The sequence below is a fragment of the Sprattus sprattus genome (assembly GCF_963457725.1).
Source record: "Sprattus sprattus genome assembly, chromosome: 2".
In the NCBI taxonomy this organism is placed as follows: domain Eukaryota; kingdom Metazoa; phylum Chordata; class Actinopteri; order Clupeiformes; family Clupeidae; genus Sprattus; species Sprattus sprattus.
The window spans coordinates 45,318,521-45,339,795 of record NC_137921.1 but is presented as its reverse complement, the minus strand read 5'-3'; the positions used below and the strand labels follow the sequence as shown (position 1 = coordinate 45,339,795).

Below are 21,275 nucleotides of genomic sequence, written 5' to 3'. Positions count from 1 at the left end.
CGATGTATTTTTTCATATATTAATGTTGTAGTATTCACACCGTGTCTTTAAAAGTTACGGCCGTCGACGGCCGCTATGGGATTCTACAAGAAGGCCGTCCACGGCCGCTATGGGATCTAGAGGGTTAATGAACATTGATTAAATAAATAATGTCTACACCTGGCGAAACATTTATCAATGTATAACATGTGCAAAATGTTTTACAAAGATGAATGAAATGTTTGACTAATTGTTTGTTGAGTTTCTGTACATGCATTGTTTAGTATAGGTTTATTTTTATAGTATAGGTTGTGCGAGTCATCTAAATCAATGTATTCTCAGAATTTGTATGTATGTTCATTAAGTCACTTATAAGCTTTACATATCATTACCATAAGGTTATATCAAAACCAGACCCAATTAGATCAATTTGCATATTCATCGCTCCATGAACACTAAACAAGGCAAAGGTGTAGTTACATCTGAGCTGTGTCACAGAACCCTATAAATATGTAATTTTTAAGGAACAGATATTACTTTTTAGGGGTTTAATAAATGCCAAGAGATGAACTTCAAGGGAAATCTTGGCTAAAGGAATTTTGTTCAATCAGCTCCAAATTCCTTTAACTGACATTCTGCCTAAAACTGCCTAAAGTATCAAAACAGCTACGTAGAATACCCAAAATAAAAATGTCATACATTTTACCTGATATACAAATACAATTTATTAACTCTAGGTCAAAAAGCATTCATTCACTCCATTATTGAAAGGGCAAAGGATAATATTTACAGAGCAATGCAACTTTGCAAAAGACTGTGAAACCAGGTCCTTTGTACATTTTGCAAGTGATGAAACTAGTGGCGTTCCTACATTAACGAGTATTTGGCTCATCAAGTCCACACCGCAGGTCACGTTCACACACACTGCATTTAGCAAAAGCCAAAGTTGTAAAACTGGAAGGTACAAGCAACTCTGCATATTCTAAAAGATAACAAATAATCAATATTCTATAAATTATCACCATATAAAAAAAAAAAAAACACAACTATACATCATGGGTGTGAAATGGGCACATACAAGAGTGGTTGTCTATACACAGAAACATACAGAAGATGACAACATGGCCATTTCATAACAATCTGCACTGATTGATGAATGGCCACATGAGTAACAGACTTAAAGCAGAAAGCGTTGTTTGATGGACAGCAGAAGTCGCTTTGGAAAAACCTATTTTGAGCAGACATCCTTATTTAACAAGAGAAATATATACAAAGACATTTCCAGAGAGATAAAAACATTTTAAATAGAAAACACATATATACACACTTGAATCTAGTTTAGGGCTGCACACACAGAACATTTGCCAGCATCTGGATGGCACACAGGGGATCGATGATGTCTGCCAGCTTGTCTCTTCTGAGAACCCACTCCGGAGCAAACCTTTAAATGAGAATCGGATTGCTCATGAGAAACACATAATCCATCATTAATTGTAATGCGAGTGCTCGTGACGCACGTGTGTGTGTGTGTGGGGCAGTCAATCGGTGTACCTCGGTGGCATCTTTGATTTGCGAGGGGTGGCCTGGACAAGGAGACTCCCATTGAGGGACCCAGTCATTTTCTGTCTGACCGTCATTCTCTCTGTGTCTTTTTTGCATTTACGCATTGTGAGATGGTAGATGCTGCGAAGGCGATCCAGAGCCTTGGGGATCTTTCTCACCTCCTAAGAAAATGATGATCGCAGTGATTATGCTACTTTTGTCTTTTAATCCCCATTACGAAAGGAAAGGAGATAAGTCCCACAATTCCTTTCGGCAGCAACAACAAATGTTCAACATGACCCAAATCAATAGCATCCGACAATGCATAATTACATAGCCTATTGTAAGTGCAGTCTTACAACCTTTACATATGTTTGGATCTCATGACGTTTTCCATCGAGGAAATACTTTTTGACTATTCAACCAGTCAGAATTTGTAAAACCTTCACATAATACACCAGAAATTAGACAAACTCTACTCTGGAGATAAACCAACTCCCACAATACAAAATCTCATCAGCACAGTTCAAAAAGTTGATTCTTATAAGGTATAAGGGGTTTGTATGTGCAAGTAAGTTGCACTGGTATGACAAGTTTCCATGTACAGAGACAACAGACTTAAGAAATATAATATCTGTGACTCTTTCCTGGCTCCTCTTACCGCTGCTCTGTGGGGGTGTTGCACCAGTAGGATCAGCAGGAAACAGGCCTTAGTGAAGATGCTCCCTCCCTTGTCAGCCATTTTGTCCCCAGCCTTTTCCCGGTAGATCTGCAGGAGGTCTAGGAGCATGTCCACTGCATGTTCGACTGCAAACACTGCCTCTATTGTCCGGTTGTACTGTAGGGTAATGCATTTAAATATCAGGAAAGGATTTCACTCTACTTCCCTCTAAAGAATATCTGAAACCTTATTCACATTACAAGTGCAGCAGCTATGACACATATTCAATGTATACAGTAAAACAAATGTATAATTTTTATTAGTGCTGTCAAACAATTCAAATATTTAATCGCAATTAATTGCATTTATTTCGTAGTTAACTCAAAATGATTAAAAATGTTATCTATTTAAAACATTTCCATCATTTTTTTTTATTTTATTTGAATGCTCTTGTTAACATAGAAAGTGGATAAGCTTGCTTTATGCAAATGTTTTATTTTATTGAAAAACAACATTGCCAAACAGGGCGGTACAAAATCTAATTACAAAGTGCACATTTCAGGTAAACAAGGACTCATCCTATAGTGCAGTTAAACCATGGTTTAATATTTATTTTTTTCAAGTTTGCTGGGAACATAGCAGTCAGGCCTCTTATTTCAGAAACAATGAACCGTCACACTTAGGTTACCAATAAAAGGTAAGCCTACTACTTTGCTTTCAGCCAGCTGCCTGTTGACATTCTCAGACAACAGTGAAGCTCTCTTCTTTTGCACACAACTTTTAAAGTAAAATTTCCATTCAAAGCTTTTTATCATCCATTTTGCCGTATCCCACCCACCATTCACTCAAACCATAACGTTTGCCTACTACACAATTTGCGAACGTTAAATAAAAAAAAAAATTGCAATAATAAAAAACGTGTTAATTTCGCGATAAAACAATTAACAGCGTTAAAATGGGTTCGCGTTATCGCCGTTATTCACGCGTTAAACTGACAGCACTCATTTTTATTGTTGTCATTATCATCATCAAGTTCGCAATTGACCCTTCCGCGACCACTCCCCCAAAACGGTAACTGATCAATCATAGCATAGCAACGGTTACTGAGCTCGGGACCTCAGTCAAGCGAGCCTTTTTGATGAATGGAAGTCTATGAGAGAGACGTCTGCTCGAGAAGAGAAAATGAAACGTTGCGCTTATGGAGTGTGTAATACTGACAGCCGCTATCCAAAAAGGCTGGAGGGAGGGGTAACATTTTATCCCTTCCCGAAACCCACGACCCAGAGAGAGAAATGCCTGCTGTGGTTCAAACAATGTGGACGACCCCCCCCCCATCAGCTGAATGTCAGCAACATAAACAGAAGCACCTACGTTTGTTCCAAGAAGCTATGTTGCTAAAATCTGCCCACTGCATTGAAAACGTGAGAAAACCCTTGCTTAAAATACGATTCAGTTTTACTACCTTACATGTTTGCGTAGCGGCGACTGTGTAGATAATAGAACACATAAATATAGCTATGTATGTTATGTTATAGTTATGTATGTCTATGTATGGTAGTATATTGTATATAACTGCTTCGGCAATGTAAGTGTCATGCCAATAAAGCACCTTTTGAATTTAGCTGGAATGAACCTGTTAGCCTTAGCATTTGACTGTCTACAAACACGGCATGTAATGTCGTGGTTGTAGCCTCCATAAGCATATTGCAGACCCTTTTGCCTGCTTCGATCTGAGATCTTGCCGTTTTTCCAAAAATTGCTTGTGATTTCTTTGGGTAGAGCTGAAATTGACACGGTTGAAAACATGTTGCCACGCCATTCATACCAATGCTGAGAACCTGGGAAACGTGAATGCTTGACTGATATAGCACCCGTTGCTAAGGGGGGCGGAGTTTGTGGAAGGGTCAATTGTGTAGGAGGATGGAGGGCAGACACAGCAAGCACTGCGTTCAGGGGAAGGATTCAAACTGGCCTACCTTGGAGAGGTTGAGGAGCACCTGGATTGACAAGCTGATGATCTCCATGGAGGGGAGGCTTCTGTTGCAGCTCCTGATTAGGATGACTATTTTCTCCGTTGCTCCACTCTTCACCAGGTGTTCACAGCACTCGGGCGAAAGCCTGGTCGCCGTCTCTGCAGAAGAATGGATGAAGAGCAAACGTTTAACCTCCCATTTAAGAACTACAGCACGTGTAGCTTAAAACAGCTCGTCAGCCTGAAAGTATAATAGAAACACACCCAAATACTTCATGGCTAGAATGATGTATCCAAAGTTGTAGCATCCTAGCAGATAGCCAATGGCAGTGATGGTCTTATTGCGCAGGCAGTCCTCCTCTTTGACAGACTGGCTGATTTCCCGGAAGCGACGTCGCATGGCTACAATTTTGCGGGTGTCGTTCAGCTTTCGGGAGCAATGACCTCTCCATAAAGCCTGCAGGGAGTGCAGACAGACAGTCAGTCAGGATTTGAGAGGCTTTGGATGGGCATGCAACAACTAATGCTGAGCTGCATGTATGAGAACGACTGAGGGAGTCATTTTTTTTGCGCAGTTTGCAATCAGTAACAAATTAAATGTCTCTACACTAACTCCAAGAAAGCCATTTTACAGCTATGGATCTGCCCTCAGTTGTCACCCCAAAGGTACTGGAGAACACTGTAAATATATCTACACACACACTTTATGAAAATAAATTAAATACATATTTTTAGATAATAATACAAAAAAACAAGGTGACCATAAAACATCAATATCCAGTCTAGTTATTGCTGCAGCCATTTAAATCCTACCCCCCTGCTGAAGGACTGGGCAAGGTGTGCTGCCGCTGGTGTACCTGAGCCCTGATGATGCCGCTCTGTATCTTCAACTGGCGGCGGTGGAACTGCAAACCCCGGACAGCCCGCTGGATGATGGCAGCTGCCCGGTGGCGCCTGGCCAGCCACGCCCTGGACGCTCTCTGGGCCACAACCACCCACCGACGCTCCTCTAGGTAATGCTTCCGCTGCAGCTTAGCTCTCAACCAACGCTGGAAAACGCATGAGAGGGATAGTGAGCATAAGATAGACGCCTAATAATTTGAATCATGTAAATTAGTGTGCTTACAGTTGCCAGAGAGACACTTCGGCTTGGTGAACAGTGTTTGGCACAAATAGTGGACCAATCACTGAACTCAGTCTCTCTAACTGCTGCCATTTCCATAGCTCAAATCACTCCAGTGTACACACCTGGATGTAGATGACTGAATGGATCTGTTTTTTGGCCATTTTGAGAGCCTGGTGGGCACGGAATGCCCGCTGAATCTTAGCAGCGCAGAGATGGTGATAAACTGCAGCGGAAAAGCGCAACCTCCTTTGGGCATTCTCTGCTTCCTTCATCTGGAGAATGCATAAATTACACCATGAAAAAAACTAAATGAATCTGACAAATCACCAGAAATGTGTGTGCCGTCATCAGTTAAATTAGACCCCATTTCTGTGTCCAATAATCCGTAATATAATGTTTGGGATTAAATCAGGTGGATCAGGTTAGTACATTTCTAAACACAAAAGGCATATTATAAAACAAAAATAAACAGATTATAACTATACCGATCTCCTGGTGAGCCAGCCACGGCAGTATGCTTGCAGAGTAGTGGCGGCCGTGTTCCTACGCCTCTTCTTCGCCTTCTCCCGTCGCTCTTGGCGCACTGCTCGGAAGTGCCTCTGGATCTTCAGGGCCGCCTCGCGGAGACGCCTGTAGTACTGCTTCTGGGCTTGGCCTCTGAAGTGGGCTTGGATCAATGTGGTTGCTCTCCTCTCCTGTAGAGCATTGCATTGTTACCAGCTTTATCACACTTACAGGGTCGAGGTGTTAATATTCTTCATCAATAAAGCCGGTCAGGAAATAGTCTAAACAACACATCTGCTTATCCCACTGGTGATGAGCATGTTCTTAATGTTCCATCTAATATGCATTTTTCTGATGCTTGCAACCATGAGACTAAAAGATGGGGCTGTTTTTCCTCTTCACAACAGCTAACCTACAGGTTAATTCATCAAATTTTCAAGTTGGCGGAACACTGACAGATGTGATTGTGTTCTTACTGGTAGTACAACACTGATAAATTGTCTACCAACATCAGCCAGCAATATCTAATCCCGTGCTCTTCCCCTTTTGTCATTACTGTTTGTATATGCTTGGTGTCCACTTCTCTGTCCCTCTTGAACAAAAGAAATCCTACAATCCCCTAAGTTCAATTTCCATACAAAGCTACAGTACTTAAGAAAAGGCTTGGGTTGCAATGTTTTTAACGGCCTTATTCATGTCTCACATTTCTCCATCTGTAAAATAGCAACTTCACAGATAAAGGCCCCCTTACGCGTGGGAAATTTCAGAGTTCTTAATTTATTTTCTGTTTAATTTAGGCTTTAAGTTTTCCTATTTGTATGTACTTTGTATGCAATTTATTCTAATTTATAAATTATTATTTTTCTTAATAGTAAATGATTAATAAAAACAAACTGAGTACCTTGTGAATACGCAGTCTGTCTCTGTGGCCTCTCCATAAGGCTTGGATGGCAACTGCTGAAGCCTTCATGTTCAAATAGTTTTGGTGTTGCTGCCTTGCAGCCAGCGTGTCTCTCCATCTCTGCTGAATGAAGCGAGTGTTCTGCTGCAATGTCAGGTATCTGAAACAATCCATCAAAAGAGAGAACATTTTTATTCCTCTTGAGGATTGTGGAGATGTTCCTCATGGCAGCCACAGTATGCTACGAGTCTGAAGAAACTGGATTATGCCTGACCTTATGCGCTGTTGTCTGGCCTGAAGACATCTGTGTATTGTTGCAACAGCAGCTCGTCGGGCAACACAATGTTGTCTGGCAAGGCCTCCTCTAAACCATGCCTGGATCTTCACCGCTGCCTGCTCCCGTTGGGCATGTTTTCTGAGCTGGTGTTGTCGGAACGCTCTCTGCAAATATATAAACAATCAGTGAATCAAATCAAATGAAGCAACCTTAAAAATAAATAAAGCCCCACATTATTTTTAATGAGGATACCTGAATTAAAGAAGCAGATGTCTTCATTGTCAGAAAGCGAACCCTGTCTCTCTGGAATTGGACATAAGCTCTGTAATGCTTCTGGATAACTGCAGCTGCAGCCTTCCGACGTTCCAACTCGCGTCTCACAACTGTCCCCCGGTAAGCAGCCTAGTGGGGTGGAAGGGGGTCACACAAATACACTTAGTAAAGCTAATGGGAACAACATTACAATTATTCCAGACTGTGTGCACCCATAAACCTGTCATCATACATCACTATTGTGCTCTTACCTGGATTGTGATGGCACTCTTCTTCAGTCTCTGGAACCTCCTCTGTTCAAGAGCCCCACGCAGGTGTGCCTGAACAATGGTCAGACTTCTGACAGTATGCAGGTAGCGCTGCCTCTGCTCGTGCTGCGCTTTCTGAGCTCTGTAGCGCCTCTGCAGGACGAGGGCTGCACTGCAGCGCCTGAGGTAGCTCCTCCTGGCCAAGTACATTCGGATGCCTGCTTGCAGCTTCACCGCGCAGCCTCGCATCCGCAGAAACTTCCTGCGCTGTGTGGCCATGTGCACCACCGCTTGGATCTTGACGGCAGCGTGTTCCTGCTTTGCAATCCTCCTAACCTGCATGCCGCGGAAGGCCAACTGTAGAGTCAACGCCGCTTGCCGGACCATCTTGAAGTTAGCTCGCTCCCTCTGGACCCCTTGGCATGATCGGTACCATATCTGGATCACTGTGGCCGCGGCACGCACTTCTGTGTACCGACGTTGTGCAATGTGAGCCCTGAAGGCGGCCTGGATGGTCAAGGAGGCTGCCTTCATCTCCTTGTAATGGCGTCTCTTCACACTCATCTTAAGGAAAGATTGGATGGTCCTGGCAGCCTTCATCTGCTTTGCCTGCTTCCTCCCCTTCTTACCTCTAAATGCTGCTTGGAGGCAGATGGCTGCAGTTCTCAGTTGTTGGTAATTCTGCACATGCTTATTTCTGAGCTGCAGAGCCCTGTAGCTTTGTTGAAGCACGATGGCAGCCCAGCGCTGTTTCCTGAAAGACAACCTCTGTCTGTGCCTCCTGAAGTGAGCCTGGATGACTGTGGCTGCTCGGTGCTCTTCTGCAGCCCGTCGCCTGGTGCGAGAACGTCTGAAAGCTGCCTGGATAGCCACTGCAGAGTCCCTCAGCTTAATGTAATCACGTCGAACACCTTGGCCCACAAGGTAGGCCCTGTAACGCCTCTGGATGATGATGGCGGATAACCTCATGGCCTGAAACTTGACCTGCTCCCTGTGTCTCCTGAAACCTGCCTGGAAGACTGTGGCTGCCTGGTGCTGTCGAAGAACCTCCATCCTAGTCCTGTGCCCTCTGAAAGAAGCCTGAAGGGTGAGTGCTGCATGCCGCATGCTAAGGTAGCGCTTCCTTTCCTCCCTGCCTGCCTTCATGGCACGATACCACTGCTGGATAATGTGGGTGGAAAGGTGTAGGGCCAAGTAACGTCTGCGCTGATGGCAGGCACGCAAATGGCTCTGCAGAACAATTGCAGCCTGGTGCATTTGGCGCAAGCGATGCCTGGCTTTCATACCACGGAATGCGGCCTGAAGCATCATGACTGCCTGCTTCTTCCTTTGGTAGTCTTCCAAATCTTTTTTCATTTCTAGTTTGGCCCTGTAACGGTGTTGTATAACCTGCACTGCCCTCAACAGCCGCAAGTAGTATGATCTGCAGATGCGTTTTCTGACATAGGCCTGTATGACCACCACTGCCTTATTTTTCTGCTGCAAGCACTGTCGAACCTTCATGCCTCTGTAACATGCCTGAATAGTGACACAGGCTTTTCTCTTGTCCAGGTACTCTTGTCGACACTGCATCGTCATCTGCTGGGCTCGATATTGCCTTTGACAAAACACTGCAGCTGCCTTGAGTGCTAGGAAGTTTTTCCTCTCCTTGAAAGTTAAGTACTTTGTTTGAATAAGGGTAGCCATTTTGTGCTTAGTCCTAATCTCCTGTCTGGCTTGGTATCCACGGAAGGCCGACTGGATTTTCAAAGCTGCCTTTTTCTTGGCATTGTACTGCTCGGTACAAGAGTCCCGCATTCTGTTAGCCTTGAATTTCTCTTGTAAAACCCTGGTGGCCCACAACAACTTCTCATAGCGTGTTCGGCAACAACGCATCCTCAACTGGGCCTGGATGATGCAAGCTGCTGAATGCATTGTTTGAACCTCACGCCTAACCCGACTGCCCCTGAAAATTGCCTGGACTGTGGTGGCAGTCTGACGAAGCTTTAGATAGTCCTCTCTGGCTCGCTTTCCTTTCAGATGGTGCCTATATTTCCTTTGTATGACTACTGAAGCAAGGCTCATTGCTTGGAATCGCACTCTTGTTCTGTACATCCTGTAGTATGCCTGGATCACTGTTGCAGCAGCGTGCATTTTCCTCACTCGCCTACGAGCCTGCATGCCCCTGAAAGCCGACTGCACTGTCAGGACTGCAGCCCTGACAACCAAAAAGTCTCCCAGTGCTTGTCGTCCAGCAACAACTGCCCGGTAACGCTGCTGGATAATGGTAGCTGCACATTTTGCTGCAAGGTAAGACACCCGCACCTTATGCGCTCTGAAACACGCCTGAATGACTGTGGCTGCCTGGTGTTTCCTCTGCAAATGCCGTCTAACCAGGAGTCCGCGGAAGGTGGCTTGGAGCGTCACCGCAGCTCTCTGGACCTGCTGATAACGCACTCGTTCAGCTCGACCAAGTAATCGCGCACGATAGTGTTTCTGGATTACACCAGTCGCAACTCTCAATGCCAGATATTGCTGACGGCACGCAAAAGCTCGTACATAAGTTTGGATCACTGTGGCAGCCTTTTGTTGCTTTTGAATCTCTTTTCTCACGATTATACCTTTGTACATTGACTGGATGGTGATGGCTGCATCTCGCAGCAAGTGAAACTGCCTCTGCTCTTGTATTGCCATTAGCGTGGCTCTGAACCGCCTCTGAGTTTTTATTGTGATCACTCGTAGTTCAAGGTACTCCTTGCGTTGTTTGTACGTTTTGTATCTCCTTTGAATGACTACAGCAGCAGTTTGCATTTTTGCTAGATGTTTCCTCACCATTGCACCATGGTAATGGGCTTGAATGTATATGGCTGCTGATCTTAGGCTGCAGTACTCAAGTACAGCAGTGTTCCTAGCCAAGTGAGCTCTGAATCTCTGCTGAATTATGTGTGCTGCCTGACGGTATCTTTGATATCTGACATACTGTATGTGTTCCCGGAAGTGGGCCTGAATGACTGTTGCAGCAGTGTGCATTTTCCTCACTCGCCTACGAGCCTGCATGCCCCTGAAAGCCGACTGCACTGTCAGGACTGCAGCTCTGACAACCAAAAAGTCTCTCAGTGCTTGTCGTCCAGCAACAACTGCCCGGTACCGCTGCTGGATAATGGTAGCTGCACATTTTGCTGCGAGGTAAGACACTCGCACCTTATGCGCTCTGAAACACGCCTGAATGACTGTGGCTGCCTGGTGTTTCCTCTGCAAACTCCGTCTAACCATGAGTCCGCGGAAGGTGGCTTGGAGAGTCACCGCAGCTCTTTGAACCTGCTGGTAACGCACTCGTTCAGCTCGACCAAGTAATCGCGCACGATAGTGTTGCTGGATTACACTGGCCGCCACTCTCAATGCCAGATATCGCTGACGGCAGGCAAAGGCTCGCACGTAAGCTTGGATCACTGTGGCAGCATGGTTCCTTCTCCTCAACGCTTGTCTGACCTGCATGCCGCGATATGCAGCCTGCAACACAACTGCAGCTCGTCTCAGCCCGATATATTCAGTCCTAGCCTGCATGGCAGAGTGGAATGCTCTGTACTGGCGCTGGATGACTAGAGCAGCTGTTCGTTGGGCCCTAAACTGGGATTGAGCCGCATGGCAACGGTACTGCGCTTGAATCAGTGTTGCACATCTGTGGAGCTTCTCCATCTTCTTCCTGTGTGCTCTCCCTCGCCAGATGGCCTGAAGTGTAACAGCAGCATGCCTGAGCTCCAAGTGGTTACTTCTTACCTGCTCACCCAGGACTTTGGCTCTGTACCTGTGCTGCATAATCACAACTGCTCTCTTCAAGGCCTGGAAAGCCCTCCGGGCTACAGTCATCCGGAAAGCAGTTTGGATAGTCAATGCTGCCCGGTGTCTTCTCTCCAGCTCTTTGCGAGTCTGTAAACCTCTAATTGCCGCCTGTAAGGTCACAGTTGCCTGCCTCATCTTCAGGTAATGCAGCCTTTCTAGGTCCCGCTGACGGCAGGCCCGGAACCATCTTTGGACCAAGAGTGCTGCTCCCCTCATCTGGGCAACCTGTCTCCGGACTAGGTAGCCCCTATAGGCACTCTGAATAGTAATGGCAGAGGACTGCTGTAGTTTCAAGGCCAGGAATCGACGCCTCTGGGAGCAACCTCTGAACCATGCTTGAATGCTCACTGCTGCACATTTGAGCTTGTGGTATTGTTTTCTACATGCATGTATGCGGTACCAGGCTTGGATCACAGTGGCAGCTTGATCCCTCCTAAGGAATTCTCGGGCCCACCATCCTCTATAGATTTTCTATAAACAACAAATTAAAATGTATTTATTATTTTAAAACACACATTTTTTTAAACTTACTAAAATCAATAATAATAACTACAATAACAACAACAATAATAATAATCACTTGTATAATGGTTGCTGCATGGTTATGGCAGGCAAGAAGATGAGCCATCTTCATGCGTTTTAATGACTGCCGTGCAGCATAACCCCTCCAAGCAGTCTGGATGGCTATGGCTGCCACAGAACCCTTCTCTCCTCGCCGCCTTAACAGGAACTTCCTCACCACAGCCTGGATCTTTGAGGCAGCCACGTTCCTCAGCTAAGCAAAGAAAAACATTATGGAAGTAAAAATATGCTTCCATGCAAAATAACATTGATTATATGCATGTCGCTTTTGGTGGTGGAATTACCTGGTAAAGCTCAAGGTCTTTCTTTAGTCTGTACTTCCTCCACGCTCCTTGAATGACCCTAGCAGCTCTGGTCTCATTTCTTAGGTCCAAGAGACGAGTGCAAAGGAACGACAGGAAGCATATGACGACCTGAAATAATTATAATGATCTAAAATCTCATTTGATGTAATACATGAACCAAAAAACATAAACACGGGTAAAGTAGGTTTCTATGAATGTTTTGCCCTCTCCAAGTGCCCTTCTGGATGTTACCAAGTAACCTAGCTCACTTCTCACCCCTACTTTTGTGCTGCTGGTGGATTGATGCCCTTTTTTTTCGTAGGTAATCTAACCTAATGTTACGGTGGACAAAGTGGAAAGTTTTCAGGAAGGGGAAAAGAAGCAACGTTTGGCTATGCAGTCGCTTTACATGCCATTAAAGTATCTACTTATGACACATCCTAGAGGTAATTAAACGAGAGTTTAGGGTAGGCGACCCTGTCGTGCACACATTATGTGTGAATAAATATGTATGAAGATATCAGTGGTGAGCAGTCAAGCCCTTCTAAGACTTCTGGGAAGACATAACAATGTCAATTTAAGTCGTATAAGACACTATAATTACAGCCTCAGCACTGCCTCACCTTCTCACTTGGAATGGTGTTGGACATGTCAGAGGGGTTGATCATGGCTGGGACCCCTCCCAGGTAAGACACAACAGAGTTCACCATCAGGAAGTTACTCTTCTCGTTCTCTAGCAGCTCTTTGAAGTCAACAGAAGAGGATCCTGGGCCTATTAATAGAGCAAAAGTAATGAGCGTGTGAAAACATTGCGTTCTCAACTCCCCCCTGCCCCGCCCTTCCCTGTACTCTTGAGTGAACTGAGATATCATGGTAAAATCAACTTAAAGTGAAAACCAATGATCAAGTTCATGTAATCATATCTGTGGGTGTTCACACATCACTTCAAATGTGTACTGCTTCATGGGGGGGAAAAAATCTTAGTAGTTTTGGAGCCCGGTCTATTGAGCCATCTCACAAATCAATAACAAAATAGCTTCACTCTTACCATTCTGTGTCACAGGGCCCTCATTGATCGATGTGTCGGAGTCGCTGCAGGAGCTGTCGAGCTCCACTCTGCCGCGGTGGCCACACTCTACCGTCTGAGTGGTCTCCTGCTGGACTTTCTCCAAGGGCAGCTGGTTGGGGTGGTAGTGGTGGACCAGATGGCAGAGAATTCGACCATCCGAGAAGGACACTGTGAAGTTCTCAGCCTTGAAAATACAGGAAAGAGTAAAGGAGGGAAAGCAAATGAGACCGTGACAATAAGAAACCCAGACTGTATATAGGTCACACACCAACGCCATGGTCAAGCAGATAGCTTACCTTTAAATTGTAGAACTCACAGACAGCATTCACCCAGGCCATGAGCAGTGTGATCTTCATGCTGCTGTGTTTGATCTCAGGCTGGGATTTCATCACCTTGAGGGGGATGCTTTTATCTGTCCGAAGGGAATTCAGCTTCTGCTTCATTTGCCACGTTCTCCTGAGGAAAATGATCTCCTCTTTCAGCTGCTCTTCGTCCAGCAATACCTCCACCTAAACAGGAGAATGTAGAATGTACAAAGTAGACTTGATGCTTTGGTCTCCTGCAAATTTAATTAATTTATTCTTGTAAAGAAATAATTTCTTCTTGAATGCAGCAGAAAATCAATAAAACAAATATTGGAGTGGAGGCACATTAAGTCACACCTGGAAAGCAAAGATGATTTTCCACAGAAGATTGAGAGTTTTCTCTCTGTGTCCATCCACAATGTCTCTTGAATCGATGGCTGCACCTGTATGAGAGTATAGTCTTTGTTGTACTACAGTAACACCACACCAACCCCCAGACACACAATTACTAACAAATATAACAACATTTTATTGCACCGTTCCCTCGTTTTCATTGCCAAAATGCAACCAAATTAATGGTCACTCACCGTGTTCTTCTTTCAAGTCTACCCCTCTCACTTTCAGCACCTGAAAGGCCAGCTCTACATTGTGGACTTTCTGGAGCCGGCTGATAGCCGGCATCCGAAGCTTCTTGGACAAACTCCAGTCCTGAGTAAAGAGTTCCATGACACGCCTGATGCAGAGAGATAAAAACATGGACTTATGGAACCAGCATGCCAACATTTCTGTTCTGAAAACCAGTACATATAATTAAATCAAGTAAACAACCTTGCATTGCCATTTGACAATACCAAATGTATGCAACCTTTTGGATGTCAGTGAGCATGGGATGGTCTTACAGTAAACAAATGGTCTCAGCCAAATGTTTAAAGCTCCTAGAGCAAGCACACATCAACATTTGGTAGTTAGTTCTGGAGCAGGAGGACTTACACCAAACGAATTCCACATCGAAGGTCTGTAGCCAAGTTGCTCACAGCAAAGTTAAACTCATCAAGAGGGGTTTGGACATGGGACACAGCTAACCCCAAGTGCCCGAGGTGTCGAGACAGAATCCCTTCACCGCTGAGGAAATCTCGAGAGAAGGCCAGCAAAAGATCCTTACTGGTCTACAAAAGACACAAAAAAATACAATACCATTATACTTTAATAATGCTGAAGACAGAATTATGCAGAGGTAACAAAACACAAAAACAAAGTCTACCTTGAATTCAGCATCCATGCAAAACAGACAGGGGTCGTGTTCGATTAGCCTCGACTCTTTGGCTTTGTCCAGGAAGCAGACCAGCAAGAGGAGCTTCTTTAGAGTGAAGCGAGACAAGGCCTCCTCGTGGCCTGTTGAAACAATCACATTACATACTGCTTAATTAGCAAAATCATTCAGGTTTAGTGTTTAGTGAAAGGAAACATGGTGTGTGCCGCTGAATTTAAGATGCCACATGACAAAAGAAAAGTCCTTGAAGTCAAGTTCATGACCTGGGTTATTACAGGAACCAGAGTGCTGGTAGTTCTTACCGTCTCTGTACAAGTTAGGGACTTTAGCGTGTCTGTATTCTGCAGCAATGTCAGGATTCCACAGCAAGCGTCCAAGAATGAACATAGCCAACCCCATGACATCATTGTTCCCCTCCAATGAAATAAGCTCGCCATAAATTGTCTAGGGGAAAATAGGTGACATGATGCATAGCATGATGAGTAAATGTTCATTTTCAGATTACATTGATGGTCATATTTAGACCACAGCACATCTAAAGACTACCCAAGATCCACAGTACCTCCATTCCAATGCGCAGCCAGAGAGGATTATATGACAAAAGCCAGTTAAGAACTTTTTGTCGCTCTCCTGCAAGAGGAAAATAAAAATTAAAAAAAAAATTGTACAATAAGCAGAATCTATGACCACAGCGAAAACATTTGGAGGGGTTCAGAGTGCTTTGTACAATGAATTACACCTAAAGTTACAATGAATTCACACACCAAGGTCCTTCCACAGGTGTCGGTCTTTGCGGATGAGCAGTCTTTTGGCCTCCACCTCTATTTCCAGCCTTTGGATGGCCTTCACCATGGTGTCCGAGGTGAACAGCTGGCATGCAGAGCGGCGCAGGCGGTTCAAACGTCGGCGGGCCGTGTAGGTTCGCAGCGACATCTCCTCTTTGGTTGGTGCTCTTGCGACAGCAAACTTGTGGTCTCCCGTTGTCAGTGACAGAGCGTTCACTACACATACAAAATCAACAGGAATATTTACCATCACAAGCACAACAAACAGATCTGTTTAGGGCAGGAGAATGATGTAGTTTGGTACTCAAGTGTTCACATCAATGATTGGTCAGACACATGACCAGGGCCCTGTTCGGCGTACGACTGAAGCTAAGATAATTAATTTAGCTCGCAACTGGAGATTAACTAGCTCGCTAAATGAGAACAGGCCAAACCGGTCTGGCGACGGGCGCTAATTTATTTTAACCTCAAGTTAATTTCTCGTCAGCTAAATTGCGCGTGCACGTCTTGCTTCAAAAGGCAAGAAAGGTCGATCCCCAAAACCATGATTTTTTTGAAAGGTATAATGGTCTAAACTCAAAGAGAAAGACTATTTTTTTTCTCCGATAACGCAGGATATGATCATGAACGCGTTATGAAGAATTCAAGACCATAATCATGTCAAAATTCAACACTCCCGTGGCTACCACAGCAATAAAAGAAACTGTCTATAAGAGGTATAATACGTGACATCTTCTCCCTAAACGATATGGTACTATGGTGCAGCGGGTTAAGCGTCTGGCTTGCATGCTATGGATCACTGGTTCGACTCCCCTCACCCTCGTAAGAATTGTAGTTTTAAATCGCTTTGAATAAAACCGTCTGCTAAATGACTAAATGTGAATGTATTAATAAGAGATTCAATACATTTAAGCAATGAAAAGAAATTGTGTCTATTTCTCTCTTCTTATCATGCACCCACCTCCACCACCATTCACTACCGCACAAACACTAGACACGTTTCCAAAACTAAACGTTTGCAATGATGTAAGTTAAAGTAGGTAAAACAACTTTAGCCAATATCTATTTGGGTTATGTGCTCAAATTTCCTGGGATCAAAGAAAACGTTAGTATTCATGTGCAAACTAAAAATCACGTCTCAGGCAGCCTGAGACGTGATTTTTAGTTTGCACATGAATACTAACGTTTACATGAAAGTTATTTCGGGTGTATCAACTGTATGTCTCAACTGTACTATCTACCACTGTCATATAATTATGAGTGCTTTGTTCTCCGCATCGCCGACATTACAAAAATGAAGGCTACCACTGGCAAGAAAGTGATGACATTCAATGTTTGACGGTGGTGTAGCCTATGCAATAAATGACTCGAGAAGGTCTTCTAAATTAATTATTCCTTGTCGGGTGGATCGGTAGCGCTCATACAAGAACTCATCATTATGGAAAAATGGATCTTCTTGGCGATCGCAAAGAACTCTTCCTACGCTAATCAAACTGACTCCTTGTCAATGGGATCCCTCCTTTTGGCGTGGGTATGGCAAGTTTAGCCAGCTAAACTTTGCTTAGCCTGCCCTGGAGCAGGCTAAGGCTAAGCGATTAATTATCATGGAAATTGAGCAAAAGTTGTGTCGCCGAATCCGCTAAAGTGGTGTTGTCTTTTTTTAGCCTGGAGTTTAGCTCGCTAAACCGCTTAGCGAGTGACGCCGAATAGTACCCAGGTAGATGTATTAACTCAGGAATGCTGTGATTCATTCTCTAATGTTGCCATCACACTACAACTCCCATGCAGATCATTTCAGACTAATGAGGCAACATAGGAGTTAAACCATTAAGTTCCACTTTTGAAAAAAACATTACTTGATGCCAGTTTTTGCTCTTAGCTCACCAAACTCTGATATTGAGCAAAGAATGAGCTCCACTGAAACGTTTAACAATAATTCGACACAGCTTATGTTTGAATAGAAGTGACTGAAACATGAATGCCTGGAGTGACAGCGCTATGACATCAAACGAAATACATTTCAACAAACTTCTGGTGGCAAACTTACCTTTGGTCACCTCTGCGGTGACCCTGAAGTCATCTGGCGTGAGGACATAGTTTATCCACCAAGTGAAACCTTGTTCCTGCTTCTCAAGCCACCTTTCATCATAGAACATGTTTTTGGCAGCAAATGGCATAGGGTGCCGCGGTATGACTGATGAAAAAACAAAAGTGAGTCAATAAAGTAAAGAAAACACAGGCAAATGCATATTTGTAAAGAGAAGTGGATGCAGTCACCTGTTTGAGCGGGCTTTATGAAGGTCAGCTGTGACTGTGCTACAGCGATGACTTTTGACTTTTTCATGGAACTGGACAAAGACTTAACCGATGGAGCTGTGTTTGAAACACATTTGAATATAAATACAATACAAAACAAAACATAGATGTAGATTTACAATGCAACCCTAACAGAGGCACATCTTCACCTCGCTGGTTGGTCTTCGGGGGCGGTGGCTTGGACTGAGGCCTTGGGGTCCTTCTGATCGTGCACGACCTTGAGCTTGGCACTATTTAAAATAATAATTAAAAAAAATAATTTAAAAAAAATTAACAAACACAAAATTAACAAACATGAATCACAATACCCACAGTAACTGAAGTAACCTGCACCCTGGGCACCTGCTTGAAATTTAGGCCTACGCTAGGCCCTAAACTATGCACAGAAACTAAGCACAACACTAGGAATACAAACTAAACACATAAACTAGGCACACAACAAAGCAAGTGGGGAAATTCACCTTCTCACACTCAATAATAATTAAATTGATCCGTCTTGTTTTTGCTTTTTACTAGTGGGTAAGTCACTCACGGCACTTTAAATTATGTAAACTGTCAGTTTTCCTGACTTCAAGTCATTGAAATATGGGTACACTTAGGGTTTTCTGACCATGCTTACCTGGCAAACCTAGAAAAACATTTTGACAGCTCTACAGTTCTATAATGCTTGTTGCTTTTTTCAGAATTGAAAAATGTATCCAATACTGTTGCCTCCCCAACTAGGACAATGTCTGCTACAAAACCATTCTCTCTGGGACTAAAATATTGCATAATATGAATTATTAATAATAATAAACATAATAATATACAGACACTCGGTACACTATGTACTCTCTGCATGAGTATTCTACTCACCAGCTGCTTTAGGCTGCTTCTGCTGCACTGTGGATAGGGCCACAGGACCTTTCTTCAGAACTCTGCGGTCAGTCACTGTCTGGCCGCTCTGTGGTTTGCTTCTCTTTACCTCAAACTTTGCATCCGTGGCGTTCTCCCTCAGGAACTCGTCGCTCTTTCTCTTTTTCCCCAGATGTGGTAGCAAAGGCTTGTAGACAACAAACTGTTCTTGCACATCTGGAGATGAAACATCACACTGGACAGTCTTGTGTGACCAACCTGCTGATTGGCTGGTTGAACTGCTGGAGGGTGGCATTAGCGTTGGTGTGGTGACCAGAGGTGAACAGTGGGAGGAAATGGTTGAGGCATGATCTGAAGGTGAACCAAAGGCTCCAAATGAGGACACTGAGTGCGTGGGGCTGTCAAGTGTGCCCTGCCTGGTGTCTAAATCAATCACAGGGAGACCACCTGTGTTTCTCATAGGCTGGTGGACAGACTCCACCTGATCAATGCTTGGCAGCTCCTGCTCCAGGAGTTGGCGGCGTGATGTTTTGATTCTGCGCTCATGGTGACTGCTCACTGGTCGGGGTGCCGCTCTGCTTTTGGTAATCGTAACCGAGCAGACCGGAAGCCTCGCAGGAACAAAACCTTCACAGCTGACCTCGTCTCCCTGTCCACGTTCCGAGGTTAGTTTGGGCTTCACAAAGAAGGTGAGCCGGGGTTCGGCAGTGTTCAGCAGAGAGGTTACGTCCTCACTTGCCTCAGGCTCTCCCAAGTTATTGCTCAGGCCTCCCTTTTCAGACTCAAGGGAATCAGAGAAGTCAAAGCTTGAACAAGCGTGTGGAGGGCTAACAGGCTGACTGAGATCAGAGTCAATGATGTCCAAAGCTTCTTTCAGTGACAACAAAGGTGATCCAGATAATGGTACCTGGTCTGAGACAGCAACTACTGAGTGCGTTTTAATCACAGGTAGAGGGCTTTGAAAAGTCGGGTCTTGACACCTTAATGCGGTTGCAATAGGAGAGAGTGTCTTGTTTAAAACTCTGCGCTGGGATAAACCTGTGGGAGTCTGAGGGGTGTCTGTTGTGGGAGGCACAGCTAAAAGTTTGTTAGCAGGAATCAACCCCACTTTGGGGGAGATGCTTTGATAGGAGATGTTCTCAATGTTGTCCTGAAGGGACATCTTGGAGAACTGGGGTGTGCAGGGCTTTTCCTGAGGCAGATTTTCATTGGCAGCTTTTGGTCTAAGAGAAAGCCTCTCGATGTTACACGGAGACAAGGGGTTCCTCTGCTTCTCCCTTCTGTACTGAGGTTGTCTAGGCACATGAAAGGTTTTGTTTGCTGCTTTATGTGGTTTCTTGGTCCGATATGAGACCGAAGAATCTGTCTTCTTGTTTTTGATGGAGTCCCACAGACTTTTCTGAAAGGCAGAAAAGAAACCATTTGTACCTTTTCAGCAAATGTAGCACATTGAAATATCTTCTGTGAGCCACCGCCTACCATAGTTGACGTTAGCCAAATAAATACTCACAATACTGACTAAGATGAAGAAACCCTAGTAAGACAACGTACCTTTTTTTTTGTGGGTGCCTCCACTCTGCCCAGCAAAACGGCTTGATGCTTAACAATTCCATTTGCTATAAATGTAATAAGTTCTCTGACGCCCCCCTCCTCCGCGGGAGTCCAAGTTATGGTCAAGATGGTACTACCACCGGGCTAAAGAATGGTTAACAGACTCAGTTTAGCATTGACATGTTCTAAACTAATGAAGATAAATTGTTTTACAAAACACACGTGTTAGTGATATCGACCATATGTCTAACGCCAGAATAACGTTAACGTTAGGTCTTGCTCGCTGGCATCAGATAACCTCACATTGCTGGCACCCGGTAAAACCCATGGATACACTTTGATTAAATTATTAAAATGTGTCCAGTAATAACTGCTAGCCAACATTAGCGACAATAGACAACCCACAGACAAGCTAGCTAACAGGGCTTAGCTTCGTTAAGGTTACTCACCTCAATTGTGAACTTGGTTTGGTCAACTGAGAATCCTTTTGAAGAGGCAATTCTGTCGACGTGCACGTCGATGGGAGCCTCATCGGTTGGATTGTCAATTCGTAAAAGGGATGATTTGGACGAGCCCAATTTAACAGTGCCAAATGACACAAAAGGAGCTGTCGAAAACCTTACTAAGCTCAAGACAGGAATCGAGTCTTTGTTTTCCTTATTTGTGTCCCTGCCACTGAATTGAGAATCTTCAGGCAGGCAGTTTGTAGGACTAAACGCCATTAATTCACCTTTTGGAAGAACCGATGACATCTTTCAAAACTAAACGGTGGATTCTAAATAAACCGCACTCTAGCGACAAATAAAGCTAAATGCATTGCGATCTAAATCCCTCAGTTGCACATACAACGTTGTTCAGAAACGTATTACAAGCTGACGATCAACCCGTTGGAAACACACGGCAAGTGTCTAGTTCCTGAATCCTCTACTCAATTTGAATTTGGCCACGATATTGCT

At 44.3% G+C, this 21,275-nt stretch overlaps 1 protein-coding gene across 1 annotated transcript; it reads right to left on the bottom strand.

Annotated features, from left to right (window-relative positions):
- Positions 1-1,317: 1,317 nt before the first annotated feature.
- On the bottom strand, positions 1,318-21,071 carry aspm (assembly factor for spindle microtubules; the record flags this gene model as incomplete). Its single annotated transcript, XM_080860449.1, has 31 exons — positions 1,318-1,420; positions 1,531-1,703; positions 2,183-2,359; positions 4,159-4,313; positions 4,419-4,611; positions 5,012-5,203; positions 5,403-5,552; positions 5,766-5,975; positions 6,686-6,845; positions 6,960-7,126; positions 7,215-7,364; positions 7,487-10,241; positions 10,443-11,773; positions 11,883-12,077; positions 12,169-12,297; positions 12,792-12,940; positions 13,217-13,421; positions 13,534-13,746; positions 13,900-13,985; positions 14,130-14,275; positions 14,533-14,708; positions 14,804-14,934; positions 15,115-15,256; positions 15,375-15,442; positions 15,577-15,813; positions 17,645-17,791; positions 17,875-17,970; positions 18,063-18,143; positions 18,769-20,167; positions 20,320-20,463; positions 20,769-21,071. 31 exons carry the CDS (start codon positions 21,069-21,071, stop codon positions 1,318-1,320), a joined length of 9,963 nt encoding a protein of 3,320 aa, XP_080716575.1.
- Positions 21,072-21,275: the final 204 nt, after the last annotated feature.